At 31.6% G+C, this 18,370-nt stretch overlaps 3 protein-coding genes across 4 annotated transcripts; all 3 read left to right on the top strand.

Annotated features, from left to right (window-relative positions):
• Nucleotides 1–4,260: 4,260 nt before the first annotated feature.
• LOC120152634 (peptidyl-prolyl cis-trans isomerase FKBP16-3, chloroplastic-like) lies at nt 4,261–7,280 on the top strand. The gene is made up of 7 exons (XM_039164821.1): nt 4,261–4,394; nt 5,022–5,284; nt 6,162–6,245; nt 6,513–6,562; nt 6,661–6,709; nt 6,869–6,943; nt 7,116–7,280. The coding sequence occupies exons 1-7, from the start codon at nt 4,343–4,345 to the stop codon at nt 7,233–7,235; spliced, it is 693 nt and encodes a 230-aa protein (XP_039020752.1). The 5' UTR covers nt 4,261–4,342; the 3' UTR covers nt 7,236–7,280.
• Nucleotides 7,281–9,203: 1,923 nt separating this feature from the next.
• On the top strand, nt 9,204–14,306 carry LOC120152674 (GTPase-activating protein GYP1-like). 2 transcript variants are annotated; one of them, XM_039164856.1, is made up of 10 exons: nt 9,204–9,386; nt 10,064–10,220; nt 10,365–10,548; nt 10,649–10,719; nt 11,227–11,364; nt 11,498–11,541; nt 12,032–12,303; nt 12,573–12,658; nt 12,772–12,873; nt 13,780–14,306. In XM_039164856.1, exons 1-10 carry the CDS (start codon nt 9,298–9,300, stop codon nt 13,939–13,941), a joined length of 1,305 nt encoding a protein of 434 aa, XP_039020787.1. In that variant the 5' UTR covers nt 9,204–9,297; the 3' UTR covers nt 13,942–14,306. The 2 variants fall into 2 exon arrangements, with proteins under 2 accessions (XP_039020787.1, XP_039020786.1); XM_039164855.1 differs by having other exon boundaries at nt 9,208–9,386; nt 11,450–11,541.
• A 2,250-nt stretch (nt 14,307–16,556) lies between these two features.
• LOC120152781 lies at nt 16,557–17,084 on the top strand. The gene has a single exon (XM_039164917.1). It carries the CDS (start codon nt 16,557–16,559, stop codon nt 17,082–17,084), a length of 528 nt encoding a protein of 175 aa, XP_039020848.1.
• Nucleotides 17,085–18,370: the final 1,286 nt, after the last annotated feature.

Raw genomic sequence — 18,370 nt, 5'->3', positions numbered from 1 at the left:
TGAGAACTATCGATATGTGAGTCTATAGAGGTTGTGCACTATGCTGTCACCACAGCTCGTATAAATGCACCGAAGTGCCCCGTAGAATTGCACCGAAGTGCCCGTAGAATTGCACCGTAGTGCCCGTAGAATGATGTCCATAAGGACCACGTAGAATTCCTTAAGAATCATATACATATACTATGGATCAAGTATGTGTCTTTCAAGACTTCACACAGGTTCCAAAGGATATACATATGTCCTAAAGAACCGAATAAACCCTCGACTCTTGGCATGCCAACTATACCCCTAGCTCTCATGACACATAACATGGGCGTTATCATTTATTTCATTTCAAATATACACATAAACTTGTAATTCACTTTCACATATCACGTATCACATAGCTTCTTTTCATATGATCACATAGTCACGTAGTTCACTTACCCGTAGATCATTTCCATATAATTCACATGTCACATATGTCATGTTTTCCTATAATTTCTATCATTTCTCACCCAATCACCTTTATTCATATAAACATACTTATCATATCTTGTTCACCTAAAATCATATACTTCATATAATATATCGAAACACCTAGAACACTTTCACGTAGCTTATAGTCATAAGTTTTGTCTCGTATCATATACTTGTTTTCACATATATATTTCCTATCAATTCTTATGCCATCACATAATTCCTTTAACATACATAACATATCATGTAACATTATAATAGAAATACTTATAAGTCATATCACTTAAAGCACATATACTTATAGTCACATTGCTTATATCTTAATCGTATGCCTTCTCTTAAACATATATATTCACATGTTCAGGTAATTCACCATTTCATCACATAATTGGGTATTCATATAACTCATTTCATTTCATTTCATATCTATCTATATATATATCCTCAAGATTATCCTAATAAATCATATAGCACTCTTATATTTCGTATTCATCTAGGGCAGACTTATAAACATATCTCACTTCTATTATTTCTATATATAATCTAATCTGTTACTTAATTCAATTTCTTATAGCTCTTATAATCTTCTCATATAACTTCACAAATTTCTATCATTCAACCCATGTGTTATAGTTTTATTTAAACCTATGAATCTTTCCCATCTAGCTTATCTTATACGTTCATCTTATCATTTATGTTCAAATCCCCTAGTTGGTGTACTATTTTCACTTCATCCTATAGATCAATATTATCCAGTTTATTTCACTTATCATATAAAAATATAATTATTTTACTATGATCACATAGTTTATATCTCATACTTTGCTTTCTCATGTTCACCTATATCATGTCATATGGCTCATATCTTTCTCATGCAGTCACATAGTTCAGTTTCACATATGTATATATATACCTTATATAGCACATACTTCTCATAACATTACATTCAAAAGCATGTCAACACATATATTCATGCATACATACAATTCATGTCATTCATATACGTATAATCATATATTCATGCATTCCAACATAGGAAATAGACTTATCGCAAGTCTTGTTTCCATTTAGCACCATAAACTAACTAATATGCACTCACCTGGCCTCACTAGCCAATTCCAATCTCTTATCTTTCCCTTGATCGATCTTACTTGCTAAACGTTCCGGAATTGCTTTATGCGTAGAATCTACATAAATGTACATTTCGAGACCATCATTAGATACTTACACCTTGTAATTGGATACTATCAATTTAAACGAACTTATTAAATCCATATCCCCAATTTTCCTTTAGGGGGAATCGGTTCCCCCCCCATGGGGGTATCGGTTCCCCTATGACATACTGGAAATTCTTGTTCGTTTGAAGGGGTATCGGTTCCCCTTGAATGGGTACCGATTCCCCTTGCCCAGAAATCATATTTTCAACCCGAAAATTACTTCATTTCCTCTCAAACACTTCATATATCATCCCCTTTTCATCCTTAACTCTAGTACACATACTTAAACCAATCTATATTCATTTATTTCATCTTAAACCTCAAAATTCTATCTTCCATATAAGATTCAAAAATCATACCAAATTTCCAATGTGTTCTAATTCCAATTCTAACACTTCCTACCTCTTAATTTAATCCTTGACAAGTCAAATTCAACTTCACAATCTATTAACTCCTTCCATATCAAAAATTCACTTAAAAACTCATTTTTCTTAATTTCTCATAACTTGTTAATCTTTGAGGTTTAAGCCCCCTAAAGCTTTCCTTAATCTTTCTTAATATCCCAAGAATCAAAACAAGCTTTAAAACGAAAGAATTAACCAACTAAAGACTCACTTACCTTATACCAAGCTTCACGGTGGAGAGGAGGAAGAAGAAGACTGAAGAATGCTCTGGACTCTTCTTCATACGTGCTTATTACCCTTAAAAAAAATTATAAAAAATCTTTCTGGTCAAATGACCATAATACCCTTAATTTCCTTTAATAATTACCAAATAACCTTCAATATATATTCAAATAATCATTGAATTCTTTCATTCTTCTACTTTAGTCACCAAATTCTGAAACTTTACAATTTGGTCACTAACCCGGTATTGCGGATGTTACAGAGGACATTGCAACAAACATATATATATATATATATATATATGTATGTATATATATATATATGTATGTATATATATGTTAGAAATGAAGGTGCAAATGTGCAATGACCGAGCAACATATCAAGTAACTGCTCCAAATATGCTACCTTGTCATGACATCTTTCGAGTTGTGTGCATGCAGAATTATCTTCTAAAGCTATAATTCAATACAGATTCAACTGTAAAATTTCCAAAACATGTAAAACAATTCAATTCGTTCACGATATATTAGTCCCATAATCAACTTTTAAAACTTATTAAAAAGAATACAAGCTCATAGAACGCCGAAAACCACAGGTCGGATCAATACAATTCCTAGTAAACTAGTACCAGCAGTCTCTCGGATTGAGCCTGGCGATTTCAATATGTCGATATTCACAACCAATTCCCTGATTTAAAAAAAACCAAACAAGAAGATAAAAAAAAATTAGCCCATGACCCTCTTTCACTTATATTATGATCGACTGGATATCTTTCATAAGGAGTACTAAAAGTTTTGATTAAGAAGAAATAAATAAAATTAGATGGTTTTGGTTCAAAACTAACACTGAATATCCAGATCCTTGACATGCAATTCCAGAAACATAAAAATGTCAACAAAAAACAAACAATGTGAGCTGAAAATGTGAAAGTGTGAAAGAGGAAAAGCTTACTTTCGGATAGCCCAAAAGAAAAAATAAATATCTTCTTACAAGTTAGGGGAGAGGCTAAGAAATAAACGCAATCGGTGTTGCGTTCCATCAATTCTTCCTCCATTTTTTCTTTGTAAATAAAAATCTGAAAGACAAAGCACTGTTTGGGTTTACAATTTTACATAGCGAAAAACTTAAGAACAAAAACCAAACGAAAGTGCATGTGAGCGAAAGAGATTGATATGTGAAGGCGTTGTTTGGGATTTTATTATATTTTATCATCTGTTGGAAAATCTTTAACCACAATGATTAAACGGAGAAATTATTATATGCCATTTATACAAAATAATTCCAGCTTTGTTGATGACTTTCAACAATGATACTTAGTTCATCTTAGTAGTATTTGTTAATTCTGCATTTCTAACCCAATTTTTTTCTCACAAACATTTCATCAAACATCTATGCTTCACCTGAGATGATCTGTATATAACATTACACCTTGAATCATTGATGGTCTCGATAGTCCCTTGGTCGGGTCTTCTTTCAATGAACTCTTATTCAAGTCAACACCTCCACATAATTCAAAGTTAGATTAGAATTTCCCATGTATCCATGACTGAAAAGTTACGTTGGAAATGAGAAGAGAGAAACGAAAAAGAAATTCAAGATCAAAAAGGAATTTAGGGTTTAGAATGAAATTAAGGACTATGTTGCAAGTTTTAAAAGTTGGGGGACCTAAATGCAAGCATCTGAAAAGTTCAGTGACCATATTGCAAATGACGTCAAATGGTCGGTTACGTCAGGACCATATTGCAAACATACTAAATGTTGGAGGATTGTATTGCTAGTTTTAAAAGTTAAGGAACTTAAATGCAAGATTTAAAAAAGTTCAGTGACCATTACTATACTTTACCCTAAAAAATATTACATTTATAAAAAAGAAAAAAAAGAAAAATAGTATAATTTCCACACTTATATTTTTGTATTAAGCCAATAATAAACAGAGAAAATGTACGACTGGTCAAGACAAAATGCGCAAGGATTTCCTTATCCATTGATAAACAATCATCCTTACCTAGGCTTCAGTTTTCTCTGTCTTTCTCAAACACCATGGCATCGTGCATGGCTTCTTCTTTTCCTTCATCCTTGCTGTTTCCTCTTGGTAAGACCCATTCTATCTTTACTTAAATATCCCACTGGGTACTATGAATTTAGGGGATGAAATGAATTTTGTGTTTATTTTTCTGGGTTTTCTCCATTTCATTTCACGAATCACTCTTGTACTTCTTTGGAAAATATTTCAGGCTAATATCAATTCCTATGCATTCACTATATATTACCAAATTGTTCTGTTAAATTCTTTTAATCTTTTTTTGGGTTTGTTTTGTTGTTGTATCACTAGGATGAGTGTTGTATATATTATGAAGTTTATGTTTCACAGTATTAGACTTTTTTTCTTATAAGTTGGGATTTACTTACACAATATAATTTTTTTAAATGGTTTATTTTATGTGAATATATTCTCATTTTCTATCGTTAGTCTCAAGTAATCTATTTTCCAATGATCTTAAATCATATATATATGAAGGGGTCTATCTAACTTCTATAAATGCCTTGAATATGTATCCATGACTGGTATATAATATTTTTCAAGATTTCTTCGTATATTTAAAAGATAATATCTCATTTTTTCTCTAAAAAATTAAAAATCCGAGTGATGTTTAAATGCATATTTTGTTATTTGGGTGGTTCAGCTGTTTGAGTTTTGCATTTGATGCAACTGTATTAGGTTCTGCGTCCGGGAAGAATCTGTTTGTCAATAATATGTCCCCCTCAAATATCAGGGCTCAAGGCCTAATTGTTAAGTGCTCAAGTTGTAAAACAAGAAAACAAACCAATGGACTTAGTCTAGTTACTCGAAGGGATGTGATCGGGTTGCTACTTGGAGTCCCAAGCATCTTGTTGAACTCACCGAACGCTGATGGTGCCGGATTGCCACCGGAGGAAAAGCCAAAACTTTGTGACGATGCCTGCGAGAAAGAGCTTGAAAATGTATGGTGAGATTACTTAGCCCCCTTAGACTGCTACTGCACTCTTGCATATTCTGTCGTGGTTGTATAGCTCGCTGTGTCATATCGTTTTTAATTAATTATATGTATTTATATTTAACTTTTGATAGGTTAATTCTAATCATTTGAGACTTTTACGTATTCGTTTATATGTTTTATGTTTGTTCTATTTTCTTTCTTGTCTTGTAATCTTATCATGTCTAATATTACTGAGTAAGCACTGCATCTCTAAGACATTAGTAAGGCATAGTTATTGATGGTTTGGAACTTTGTATTGGCACGCTTGATTGTCATACATTATACGATTAACAATGTTTCCGGATTTGATAATTAGTTTCGAATACTGATATGTGTTTTGCATTGTTATGCCCGATTCTTTTGAAGTTTTTCTGTATATTTGGAGGATCATGCTTCCATACTAGGTGTTCGAATGTGTGTAATTTAAACTAGTCTATGTAGAGATTTTTTTTAGGGAAGATAAAGAGTCTAGGTAGTATAGAGATTAATCTACGTTTAACAAAGATGAACAATGAATATGCATAAAAAACAAAACAACCGGTGGTGATGACAAATTGATAATGTAACTTCTAATATTGTATATAGGCTTAAACGAGCATATCTCAATTCAAATGATAGGATTGTTCTGTTGACACTTGACGGTTGATGAACGGTTCTATGTTGTTTCAATGCTTTATTTTTCTTGAAACACTTGTATCCGGCATCTATATCTGATGCTTATTCAGAAATGTATAGATATGATTCTCAAAATACCCTCAGAATACATCAAAATTTTGGAAAAAGAAACATTGAACATATCTATGTCCGGAAGCTAATGTTTTAATACTTCGCGTTTGGTTAAGGTACCTATGGTAACTACGGAATCCGGTTTGCAGTACAAGGATATTAAAGTTGGTGAAGGTCCTAGCCCACCGGTTGGTTTTCAGGTACGTCAATTGTTCTTCTCCTGCAAGTTTGCCATTTTTCTCCTACAATCCGAACAACCTGGAATTGAATTTGTCTCTTGTACGAATCAACATTGAAGGTTTCTAAGTAACAAATGTTCAAATTTTAAGTTCAAACTTTGTATTCAAATTGAGCAAACCACGTGTAAGCCATGCCATGATCTTTTCAATTTGCATTATCTGGTTTGCTTTTACCAGCCCACATGAACCCTGAGCTATGTCTTGTGATTTTGGTGTCGATTATTGCAGGTGGCTGCTAATTATGTTGCGATGGTTCCATCCGGACAAATATTTGATAGGTAATCATTTAATTTTGTAAACTCCTGATATTACGTTTGAAGCATATGCAAGATGTCTGATATTGGAATCCCCTGCTCCTTCTCCAATGCTCTTGTAGTTCACTGGAGAAAGGTCTGCCCTACATATTTCGAGTTGGTTCTGGTCAGGTAAGCTCATCGAGTGGCCTACGATTGACATTCTATTCATGCTCAGTCATGTTCATTCAATCGGAAATGAAAATAAAAAGAATGAGAGAGTTTGGTAATAAATTAAAGTTCCGGAAATGACAGTACCGTTACTGATTGTTCATCTAATGAGTAGAACAGGTGATCAAGGGGCTTGATGAAGGCATTTTGAGCATGAAAGTAGGAGGGAAGCGCAGACTTTATATTCCGGGACCGGTAAGCTAACCTATATTGCTCTAACTCTTCATTTTTCGTGAAGTATCGTGTTCGATAGTTATGTCCAACACATAGATATAGGTACATGGCCTTGGAAGATTCAAGTTGAAGCATTTTGTGACTTTATCGAACATTTAATCCATTGATGGAACTTGATGCGTTTGTGATTTAGTTGGCGTTCCCGAAGGGTTTAACGTCGGCTCCGGGAAGACCAAGAGTAGCTCCAAGTAGCCCAGTGGTTTTCGATGTGAGTTTGGAATACATACCTGGACTTGAAGATGAAGAACTCTGACTCTTTTTCCATTATTTTCCTCTATTTCTCCCAATTATTCTTTCTTTCTTTCTCCATAAAGAAAAGAAAAGAAAATCTACCATTGTTGTAGAAGAAGCATCGTTCTTTCGTTTTTCGTAATGTTATGCCATAAGAGTTTAAAGTGAGTGGTAAACAAGGTTGAGTAAGAAATGAGAAAATTGAAAATCAATTTGAATCATGGTGTTTAGTTCAGTTTTTTTTTATTAAATTTGATCGGTTGCCACAATTATTACTTTTGGTTCATAACATAAAAACTGTAATTTAACTTTTAAAACAATCTCGTAGTTAAGGAGACTTATTATTCCTTAAAGTCTCGAGTTTGAATATCATATATATCAATAATATATACATTTAGTATCAAATGATTGAAAATCTTTCGGCAAATAATACTTGTACTCACCTTAGTACAATTAAAACTGTAGGGATTTTGAGATTCCATATTAGACAAAGTGTGGGTTCTCAGTATATTCTAATTTAAGTTTTATTGTTTGTAGGTTATGTCTAAATTTATTTTGGCTTAAGTAAGATTATTTTATAATTATCAAGCTTTCTACTTGATTATTTTAAGGCAAGATAAATCATAAATTTCATCACTTAATTTTATTCGCACTTCAATTTTGGTTACTAATATTAAAAAAATTAATTTACTCCTTGACTTTTTACTTACTCTCTTATTTTGGTCATTCGTACGTTAAATCAAAAAATGAAAGAATGACATGGTACTCACGTGTGCTGATATGAACATGTTTTTGTTGATATCAAAAAACTCGAACCGTTAAAAAAACCGAACCGAACCGAATATACTCCTACTTAATACACTTAAGGATTTACTTCATGTCTCCTATTACTCTATATGTTAAGATTTTTCCAAAAACACTTTAAAACTAACAAATTCAACTTAAACCTCAAAACTCGTGAAATCTTAAACCACTATGATATGTGATATCCACTATGATATGTTTTGAAATATTTCATGATCTTTTAAAAGAAATTTCAATAAAAAAAATCAAGTGATGAAATTTATAATTTACACACATCAAAACTACATATGAAGTCTAGCAAAATGTGCAATGTTATACACGAACTTTGAATTTGTGTAATTTCATATATATATATATATATATATATATATATATATATATATATATATATATATATATATATATATATATATATATATATATATATATATATATATATTCAATTTTTACATATTACTGCAACTATTATCGATGTTGCACTATTTGGCATTTACATGTTATATATATATATATACCAAAAATTATATTTTTCCTACATAAAAATAAATTAATATATTAATCTAATTAAATGTATATAATTGAATTTTTATTATAATTACGAGAAAAAAAATTAAATATTACATATTTATCTCACATATTACGTTATAATGATAAGTAATAACTAATTATGTGATGATTACTTAAAAAAATTAAATATTACATATTTATCTCACATATTACGTTATAATGATAAGTAAGAACTAATTATGTGATGATTACTTAATAGTTAAATAAAAATTTAATAACTACTTAAATTAATTAAGTAACCTAATTGATATTTTTGAAATTTCAAATTCGAACAGTTGTATTTACAAGATATGTTTGTTATCAATGATTATATGAATGATTATATGAAATATTCTAAACAATACCACGTTACAATGCCAAATTATTAGAAAAATATTAATTATTTTTAAAAATTTTGAATTTATGATTTAAAAATTATTTTGATATAATTTAATTATCTATTTTACGCATGAATAAAAGTCTTTTCACGAGAATTGTAATTTAGAGAAAGCAATTTAAAATGGAAAAAATAAACGATAGTCAATTCAATTCAATGGGGGAAAAAAAGATTAGAGATGGATTAATATAAACAAATTGTGCTTTCAAACCTTTAAACTAATGATTTGTTCTGTAATCTTTGTTAGAGCTTCATTTCAAAGGAATAAAAGTGGGTTTTGAAGGAAGAAAGAAACCAACAAAACAGAAAGAAGAAGCAAGGAATAACAACAAAAACCATGAACAACAACGGCCATGGCGGAGAAGATCAGCGTAACAAAGAAAGCCTTGATTCCGGATTCAACCAAACCCTCAAGAATGTCCAAGGGTACTACTTTTTTACCCATTCCAATTTCCCATTACTCTTGTTTCTCAATGTTAATTCTGGATTCCCCCTCTTTACTTGTGTTTTTGTCCCATTGGATTTAGATTTAGATACCAATATGCGAAAAATCTACGGATCATTCGAATTTCAGACCTGATTCTTAGTTTGTATGGAGGAATTTTCTTCTTTAATGGGAAAACTTTGATTTCCCAAAAATTTCCAGTTAGGTTTATTGAGTTTAGATTGTGTGATTTGCCCTTAAGATTTAATGACCCTTTTGAGAATTAAAGCCTGATCATGTTCTACGTAATGGTATGATCAGTTTCTCTTTCTCTTGGAAGGCGACTTTTCCATCTTTGCTTTAGAAGTGTCTGGTTTAGGTGTATGTTGTAATTTGCTCATGTCATTGTTGTTGGAGAATCATATAATACTCCTTTAGCTTGGTTTTTCCAGAGAATAGAGAGGATGTTTATTGAATGTGATGAGTTCATAAAGGTTATGGAACAAAAAATGTTACTTGTTTTTAGACATGCTTACCAATGATAACGTTGCTGAGCGTGGATTTCATAATGCAAATGGGCTGAAGATTGATGTTAACACGGGTTGCAAATTGGCTTACTCCAGATTTATTACTTTGGCAGAAAATAATTATTTCTTTTTATCATATGCCTCTTATTAAGGTTGCTTAAAGGTCGCAGCATTCCTGGTAAAGTATTATTGACCAGAAGACCAGATCCAATTGATGAATCAGGCTTACAAGAACAATCTCCCAGTTATCAAAGAAGCTTCTCACAGAACGATGCTGGCACAAGTGATGACATGGACAAGACTGTAGAGGTGAGGTTTAGAATGAATATCTATAGAATGTATTATTCATTCTATTACTAAAATACTGAAAACTGACTTATTCTTTTACTAGTGTGACTTTAGAGTTCATTTAAAGTCTGGAATTCTTAACTGAAAAACATTGGTTTCATTTAGGGAGGGGTCAGAAATACAAATAACCGAGATGGTAATACAACTGTTAATAAGTCAAGATCTCCATTTTCGAAGACTGAGAATGCTTCCAATGAAGTTCAGAACTCTCCAATGGGCACAAGAGCTACAGATTCTGCCAGGGTTACAAAGTTCTCTAGAGAGCTATCAGGACAAACGGTCATTTTAGGTACCATATATCCTTTGTTGCTTCGAGAATGACTTCAGAATATATATATATATATATATATGGTCGTAGTGATGATTTGATTAGTATGTCTTTTTTGCAGAGAGATTACGTGAGTTATCTTGGAGTGGTGTTACACCTTACATGCGTCCTAATGTATGGAGACTTCTGTTGGTAAGCTCAGAACTATCAGTTTTAGGCATTAGGTGGAGTTGAACTCTATGAATCAATTCATTATTCTTCTTTTTTGTAAATGCTGTGATGTTTTATTTTATGTGAAGTAATGATTTTTTATTTTATGTAAAGTAATGATTTTATTTCAATTTGCTGCGCATTTAATAGTATGTTATAGCTGCTGCATTCATAGTCTAATGATTTGTTTCCACGTAATGATGCCATGGTACTATGCTCTGTGTTTTAGTGTCAGATATATCTTTTTGTAGGAGTTATTTATTATATGGTTTTTAGTTTGTTCCAAAGGTTGAATTTCTCTTTGTTGTGTTGTCTCCTTGGCTATGTATTCCAATTAATGGAAACAATGAAGCCACTTTTTAGATGAAAAAAAATCTGCATGTCTCATATTTAATATCCTAGATTAACTAATTTTTAATCAGATGGATATAGATTGTCTTTATTAAATAAATTTGGTTACTCATTTGAAATTGTATGAACTAACAACAGGGATATGCACCATCTAATTCAGATAGAAGGGAGGGAGCTCTAAGGAGGAAACGCATTGAGTATCTTGATTGTGTTGCTCAATTTTATGACATTCCTGATACTGAACGGTCAGCTGATGAGATTAGTATGCTTCGTCAGGTATCTTTATCCCTTATTTAATTCTCAAATTTGATCATTAGCCTTCTATGTCTGATTTAGCAACATCGTTTATTCTGTTTGTTAGATTGCTGTTGATTGTCCTAGGACGGTACCTGATGTTGTTTTCTTTCAGCAAGCTCAAGTTCAAAAATCCTTGGCACGCATTCTTTATACATGGTAAGATACTAGTTGAGTTGGTTAGTTCACATTTATTGATGGCTTTCTGATGCAAAACTCGATAATCTTTTTCAAAAAAGTAGAACGCCGGTTTTTAAAATGAAATGTTTGATTATATAAACCTGTTCAACCACTAAAAGACCGGACTGGATGGTAAAATACTGTTTTTCTATTTATTTGTAATAAATGAGATATGCACTTTTAATCTCCTAGTTTATAATAAAATGTTAATGTTAATCTGAGAGATTTTTTGGTTAACTATTAACTAATTTTATAGTTTATTTTACATTAAATTGAGTTTTTAAAGTATCTAAACATTAATAACTTAAGAAAACATTGAATTGCCTGGTTGAAATGGGAACAGAGATATGCTTGATTCGGCCTCTGGTCCAGTTTTTTTAACATTGATTTACGTTTGCTTAGAAGCAACTTTTGAGATACTGATGATGTTTTGGGGATAACTGATGCTGCTCTTGAACTTCATGTGCAGGGCCATTCGGCATCCTGCAAGTGGATATGTGCAGGGGATAAATGATCTTGTAACACCCTTTCTAGTTGTCTTCTTATCGGAGTATTTAAAAGGGAGCATAGATAGTTGGTCAATGTCTGCTATACCTTCCGAGAAGATATCCGACATAGAAGCTGATTGCTATTGGTGCTTATCAAAGTTGCTTGATGGCATGCAAGACCATTACACATTTGCTCAACCGGGAATCCAGAGGCTTGTATTTAAGCTGAAGGAATTGGTTAGGCGCATTGATGGTAAACTCTATAGAGGCCTTTCAGTTCTCTCCCTAAAATTGCACTTTTTATGAGTAAACTCTATACGTGCATTGATGGTAAACTCTGTGTGAGTTACTTATCTTTGTTTTAAGGGTTATGATGGAAAGAAAGATGTTTATGCCCCTATGTATTATTCCCCTATAATGTGCTTGCAATTTCCGTTATTGACATAAATTTTTGTTTATGTTTTTATGTTCTAATTTCATCTCTTTCTCTTATTGATTTCTTTGTTCTTTAACCTATACCAGAACCTGTTTCTAGACACATGGAGGACCAAGGACTAGAATATCTTCAGTTTGCTTTTCGCTGGTTCAACTGTTTGCTTATACGCGAGGTAAGGTTTCATCATGCTATCCGTATTCATTGGTTTATCCCGCATTTCAAATACTTTTTATTTTTGATTGACCAAATGCTCCAACTTATAGTTATTTATTTTTATTGTTTAAGATCCCTTTTCATCTAGTAACCCGTCTATGGGACACGTATCTTGCTGAAGGAGATGCACTGCCGGATTTCCTCGTCTACATATTTGCCAGTTTTCTTCTAACGGTGAGCACTCTAGCTTCCTTTGTGCTGATCTATTTTAGTAGCTTTCATCTCTGACAGAGGTTTTGCAACCTGAAGGAGATGCAGCTTTGGTAATTGTTCAATTAAAAAGATGATTGTCTGTGTGTTTGTTCTTTCTTTTCCTTATCTAAAAGAGAAATAATCACCATTTCTTATGTCAAAACGATAATGATTGCTTATGTTCTCCTACTCTTTATTTTTCTTGAAGTACCGATGCCCAGCACATATGAATATCCGATGCATATCTAGACATAGGTATGGGTATATCCAAAGACCTTCAAAATATATAGAAAAACAGAAAAAAAATTGAACGTGTGTATCAAACACTCTCACCCTAGTGTGAGTAAGATAGATGGTGAAAAAGGGTAAGATGTTGGATCGAAAACATCAAACTAAAAACAAGCATCTCTTAGAGCTTACTTCATATGCTTGTTTTCCTAGATTGCTAAGTGAGCCTGTTCATCTGCATCTTTTATGTTAAGGTGTAATGTTCAACTTTGAACTTTACTTCTGCATGGTTCAGAAAGAACAACCCTTCCCAATTTTTCCATTTCCTTGTGAAATAATTCTAATGAGCTTCTATGTTACTTGAACTCGGGTGTGATGTCAGAAATGTCAACACTGGTATATTCCTTGGCGTGTCATATCCCCATACCCGTATCCTAAAATGTACACATGTACTTCAAGCAAAATGACGGGTCCTATCAGCATAGACGAGCTTTACTTTGTGATTCCTAATTCCTAACCATTCAACTGCAGTTCATTTTGTTTTAATGATACTTCGATACCGGGCGCCTCCTGAAACAATATTTTTCGATGTGATTGTTCATAATCATGACAAAATTGGCAAAACACTAATTGATGAATGCTTTGTTCTGTATGTTTCAGTGGTCAGATGAACTTCTGAAGCTTGACTTCCAGGAGATGGTGATGTTCCTTCAACGCCTTCCAACTCAAAACTGGACATATCAGGAGCTCGAAACAGTACTTTCTAGGGCTTACGTATGGCACAGTATGTTTAACAAATCTCCCAGCCACTTAGCTAGTTGAACTTAAATTTTGTGTTATTTATTTATCTGATTTCTCCCCGTTTTAAATTATCATTGTTTGTTCGTCAAAGTGATTCAGAGGGCGACGTGCATGCTCTTTTGTTTGTGTTCAAGTAGAGGTCAAGTGTTCCTTGTATTGCGGCACCCGGACTTAGGGTTATTGGAATTAGTATGTGTATATTGTCCGACACACACACATATATATATATATACATTCTTTTCTAGTGTTTTTCCCATTTATTTGACGGGTTCGTATCGAACACAGTTGACGAACACAAATAACTTTAGGGAAAATTATGAGTCTGGGTAACATAGGTTTCATGTAATTGGCATATGTTTGTAATACACATCAACCTTGGAAAGTAAGAAAGAGCATATTTCCTTGTATTCCAAGTTTTGCATTACATTAACAGATTTTGAAGATAATAGTGTTTGTGTATTTGGATCGTAGATAGAAAAACAGTCTTAGAAATGTATTATATTGCCATAGAAAAGTTGCATAGAAGGAACTAATAAGCTTCAATTAGAATATATATAGAACTGATAAGAATGCTCCAATCAACTACCTTGTATTAGGTTTCAAGCCATCTTGTTTTTCATCCGTTTTATCCCTTTCCCAACAGCTGAATCATGTCTGGTTTGTAGCATAAAATCATGCATCATTTCAGGTAAAATCCCATAATTGAAAAGCAAGTTGAATTGTTATTATTATGGTTTGATTTTAAAGAAAGTCTGAAGGATAAGCTAAATTTGTTGAGCTACATATGTTTTCCGGTGAAACGAACATTAAATTCTTATATAGAATGTCAAAAAATGAATGATCTATAAATTTTAGGGTCTAATTGTAAACGGTGACAATGATCAATGTCGATTGATGTGATTGACAATGATGGCGGCGATAGGAGATTTTGATTGAATTTAAGAGTCAAATTGATATGGGTTAAAATAATATTTTATTTAAAGTTTAGGGTTAAATTAATATTTTATCTAAAATTTAGAGGTAAAATTAAAAATTAATCCTTTATGATTAACATGTAATGTTAAAAGTATGTTAAAAGTGTTAACGGGTTAATTTCCAAAATATAATAATCAGTAACGTAAGTAAATAAAATTTAAGAAATCAATAAAGTAAGTGATTAAAATATTTTTTTTAAAAAATTTGGTGGATAGAAATGTACAAATGTAAAAGAAAACTGGCCAATCAATAATTTACCCTAATAAGTAACAAGGACGCTGAGCAATCTACTTTTAATAAAAATAATATCTATCTTCTAACATAAAAAAAAATCAAATTTTGATTTAATAAAATAATTAATGGAATACATACAATAGAAGTTTGATGTCTAAAAGTTTATTTTGTTCTATTTTTAATTTTTCACCTAAAGTAATACTTCTAATTTTATTTGCGAATTATCAACAAATTTTTTAAATAATAATACATTTAATTGACCATAAATATAAGGGTAAATTATACGCTAGTATTTAAATTATCAATTTTGATCCATTTTAGTACCTAGATTTTTAATTTCTTTCAAAACCATACACTTATTGTTTAGTTTTTGTTTCATTTTAGTACTTCACCATTAAAAACTTAATGCTTTTAGTACATAAACTATTAGTTTTGATTCGTTTTAGTACTTAAACTTTTAATTTTTCTAAAACTTAGCGTTAAGTTTTTAATAATGTACTAAAATAAAACTAAACTAAACTAAACATTAAGTATGGTTTTGAAAAAAATGAAGAGTAAATTACACCATTCCTCACTAGAATTTACTCTCTCCTATTTTACTCATTGTATTTTTAAATTTACTAATTTACTCACTAAATTTCCTAATTTACTCACTAAACTTTCGAATTATTCATGTTTTAATCACTCTGAATTATTCATGTTTTAATCACTCTGAATTATTGTATTATTATTTTCATATGATATGTCATTTTTATTATTATTTAATATAAAATAACTTAAAATAAAAAATAAAATAGAAGGTGGTTGGAAACCACCGTAGTCGCCATCGACCGTCGTAGATGGTAGTTGTTCGATCTCAAATTTCATGGATCGCTTTGTCTTGACACCCTAAGTTTGAATCTGACCTCTATTTTATCGGAACTTCTCTGAAGTACACAAATTATAGATCGAAAGTGACGAAGCCGAAATGTTTCAGTTGAGATTCACGGGTTTTGAGATATTTTTGGTAAAACAACCAGTAAATTTGGACTCATAGGTCAAAGTGAATCGACCCATGAAATTTAGGACTGAACAATCATCATCTAAGACGGTTAACGGTGACATTCGACCATATTCAATTTTTATTTTATATTTTAAAAATTTATATATTAAATAATAATAAATATCACATCATACAAAGATAATAATAAAAATTCAAAGTGATCAAAAACAAAATTAAAAAAAATTAAAAGTATAGTAAATAAAATAGTAGACAAAATAAAGTTTAGTGAAAAATAATATATTTTACTTAAAATTAAAAATAAAACAAATTAAAACTAATTTAGATATTAAATATATAATTTATCTTAAATACAATATTATTCGGATATTGTCAACTTCCAACCAATACCTGTGGAAAAATAGCAGCAAACTCAACTTGAAGAGAGATGGGGATTTCTCAATCGGCAACGAAGCGAGTCAGCTGCACATTAATCAATTTGTCCCAGTTCAACTCAGCGTGCGACTCAGTCTACACTCAGTGCCTCGCCCTTTCCGAACAAGCTTTTCCCGGAGTCCTCCCTTATCAGCTGGTTACAGCCTCCGCCCACCTCCACCAAGACCTCACTTCTGTTCACCCTCACCCTCTCATCCTCCGCTGGGTCCCCGATCCTCCCTCCCGCTCCCAAGTCGACTCTGCTTTCCGATTCGTGACTCGCCACCGTGAAAATCCCCGGAGCGACGGAGAACCGCTTGTCCTCGACTCCCCTCAGTTCAAGGAATGGGCACAGGTGTTGTTCACCGATGCCGTTGTGGGAAACGCCGGAAAGGCATTGATAAAGCGAGTGCCGGTTGGTGTCTTAGCTATAGCGGGGATTGGCGCGGCGACGAGAACGGGGAAAGAGGTTGTTGGGGCGGCGATTGGTGTGTACGCGCTTGGTGTTGCCACTTCAGTTTACCTTAGCTTGTCTGGTTAGTTGTAATTGGTTTCTCTTAGCAAAAAATAAAAAAAAAACCTTTTAGATGTTTACTTTGCGGAATTTTGCTGATTTTTAATTTTCTCTTTATATATAAAATTTTAAATTAAAGGGCAATTTAAATCGGTAAAACAAACTATGCACAAAAATGTATTCATTTTAGAAATTATTAGTAATTTTTTTTTAATTGGAAAGAGAGTTCAAATTATATCAATCTCTAAGATAGGGTCTTTGTATATCCCTAGTAAGTAAATCTTCAATTAACGTGAAATAACATATACGAATTAACTTACTTAAGTGGTTAAAAGAATGATTTTTATTTTTAAAGTTTATGAATTCAAACATCAGCAACTGTAACAAGGTAATTGAGCATTTATTGTCAAATAATTAAAAATATTTAAAACATATATTATTTTATACTCACTTTAACTTAATAAAAATGAAATTTGTCATATATTTAGTGTTGGGGGCATCATTCCCAAAAAATGGGGTTGTTCAAGTTGTAAGCAGTTTGATATCGATGAATTAATATATTGGGTTCGAGTTATTGTTTATGTAAAAAATTCTCATTAGGAGACTCACCCACTAAAATTAGGCGTACAACACAAGTCAGGCCAAAATAATTAGGGAGAAACCCTAGAAGGACAATAAAAAAAATAACAAAAATTATTTAATATATAAGAATTTAAATAGATAACTATTATTTAATTTAATTTATTTTTATTATTAACTAAATATAAATTAAAAAAAGAATTTCAAGGACCACAAGAGCATCAATCCAACTTAAATAAAATTGTATTTTTTTAATAATCACAAAAAAATAAACTAATAAATGTAAATCACAACTTAATCTTTACAAGGAACATTTTAATACAAAAAGTTTCAAATCATTATTTAATATTATGATCGAGACGAACATAGAATTTTATATTTGAAGCGATGAATTTGAATTTAGCGGGATGAATTTGAACTTATAAAATTTTAAGGGATAATTTTTTTTTTCAAAAAAATATATTAAAAATTTAAAATATATAATAATTTTAAATTTTTAGGAAACAACTACACTGACCTCAATCTATCTCAGATTACGATATAATACACACATCCACTACGTTAAGATCATGTTATCTTGTCATTGAGCTAGGTCATGTTTTAATAGTAGAATAGAAATCACTTTTTAAATTGTTGGTAAAAATATTATATTATTAGAAAATAAATATATTATCGGATGCATTGTGACTATTGTGATTATATTCTTATTTAAAAGGTATAATACTAAAAATATT

This window comes from Hibiscus syriacus, unplaced genomic scaffold (assembly GCF_006381635.1).
Source record: "Hibiscus syriacus cultivar Baekdansim isolate YM2019G1 unplaced genomic scaffold, ASM638163v2 tig00111095_pilon, whole genome shotgun sequence".
Lineage (NCBI taxonomy): Eukaryota > Viridiplantae > Streptophyta > Magnoliopsida > Malvales > Malvaceae > Hibiscus > Hibiscus syriacus.
This window is presented reverse-complemented; position numbering and strand designations above follow the sequence as displayed.

Coding starts and splice junctions, on each gene's coding strand:
- LOC120152781 (XM_039164917.1), top strand. CDS start 16,557: ATGGGGATTTCTCAATCGGCAACGAAGCGAGTCAGCTGCACATTAATC.
- LOC120152634 (XM_039164821.1), top strand. CDS start 4,343: ATGGCATCGTGCATGGCTTCTTCTTTTCCTTCATCCTTGCTGTTTCCT. Junction 4,395..5,021: donor ATCCTTGCTGTTTCCTCTTG/GTAAGACCCATT, acceptor CAACTGTATTAG/GTTCTGCGTCCGGGAAGAAT. Junction 6,944..7,115: donor GACTTTATATTCCGGGACCG/GTAAGCTAACCT, acceptor TTTGTGATTTAG/TTGGCGTTCCCGAAGGGTTT.
- LOC120152674 (XM_039164855.1), top strand. CDS start 9,298: ATGAACAACAACGGCCATGGCGGAGAAGATCAGCGTAACAAAGAAAGC. Junction 11,542..12,031: donor GCACGCATTCTTTATACATG/GTAAGATACTAG, acceptor CTTCATGTGCAG/GGCCATTCGGCATCCTGCAA. Junction 12,304..12,572: donor ATTGGTTAGGCGCATTGATG/GTAAACTCTATA, acceptor AACCTATACCAG/AACCTGTTTCTAGACACATG.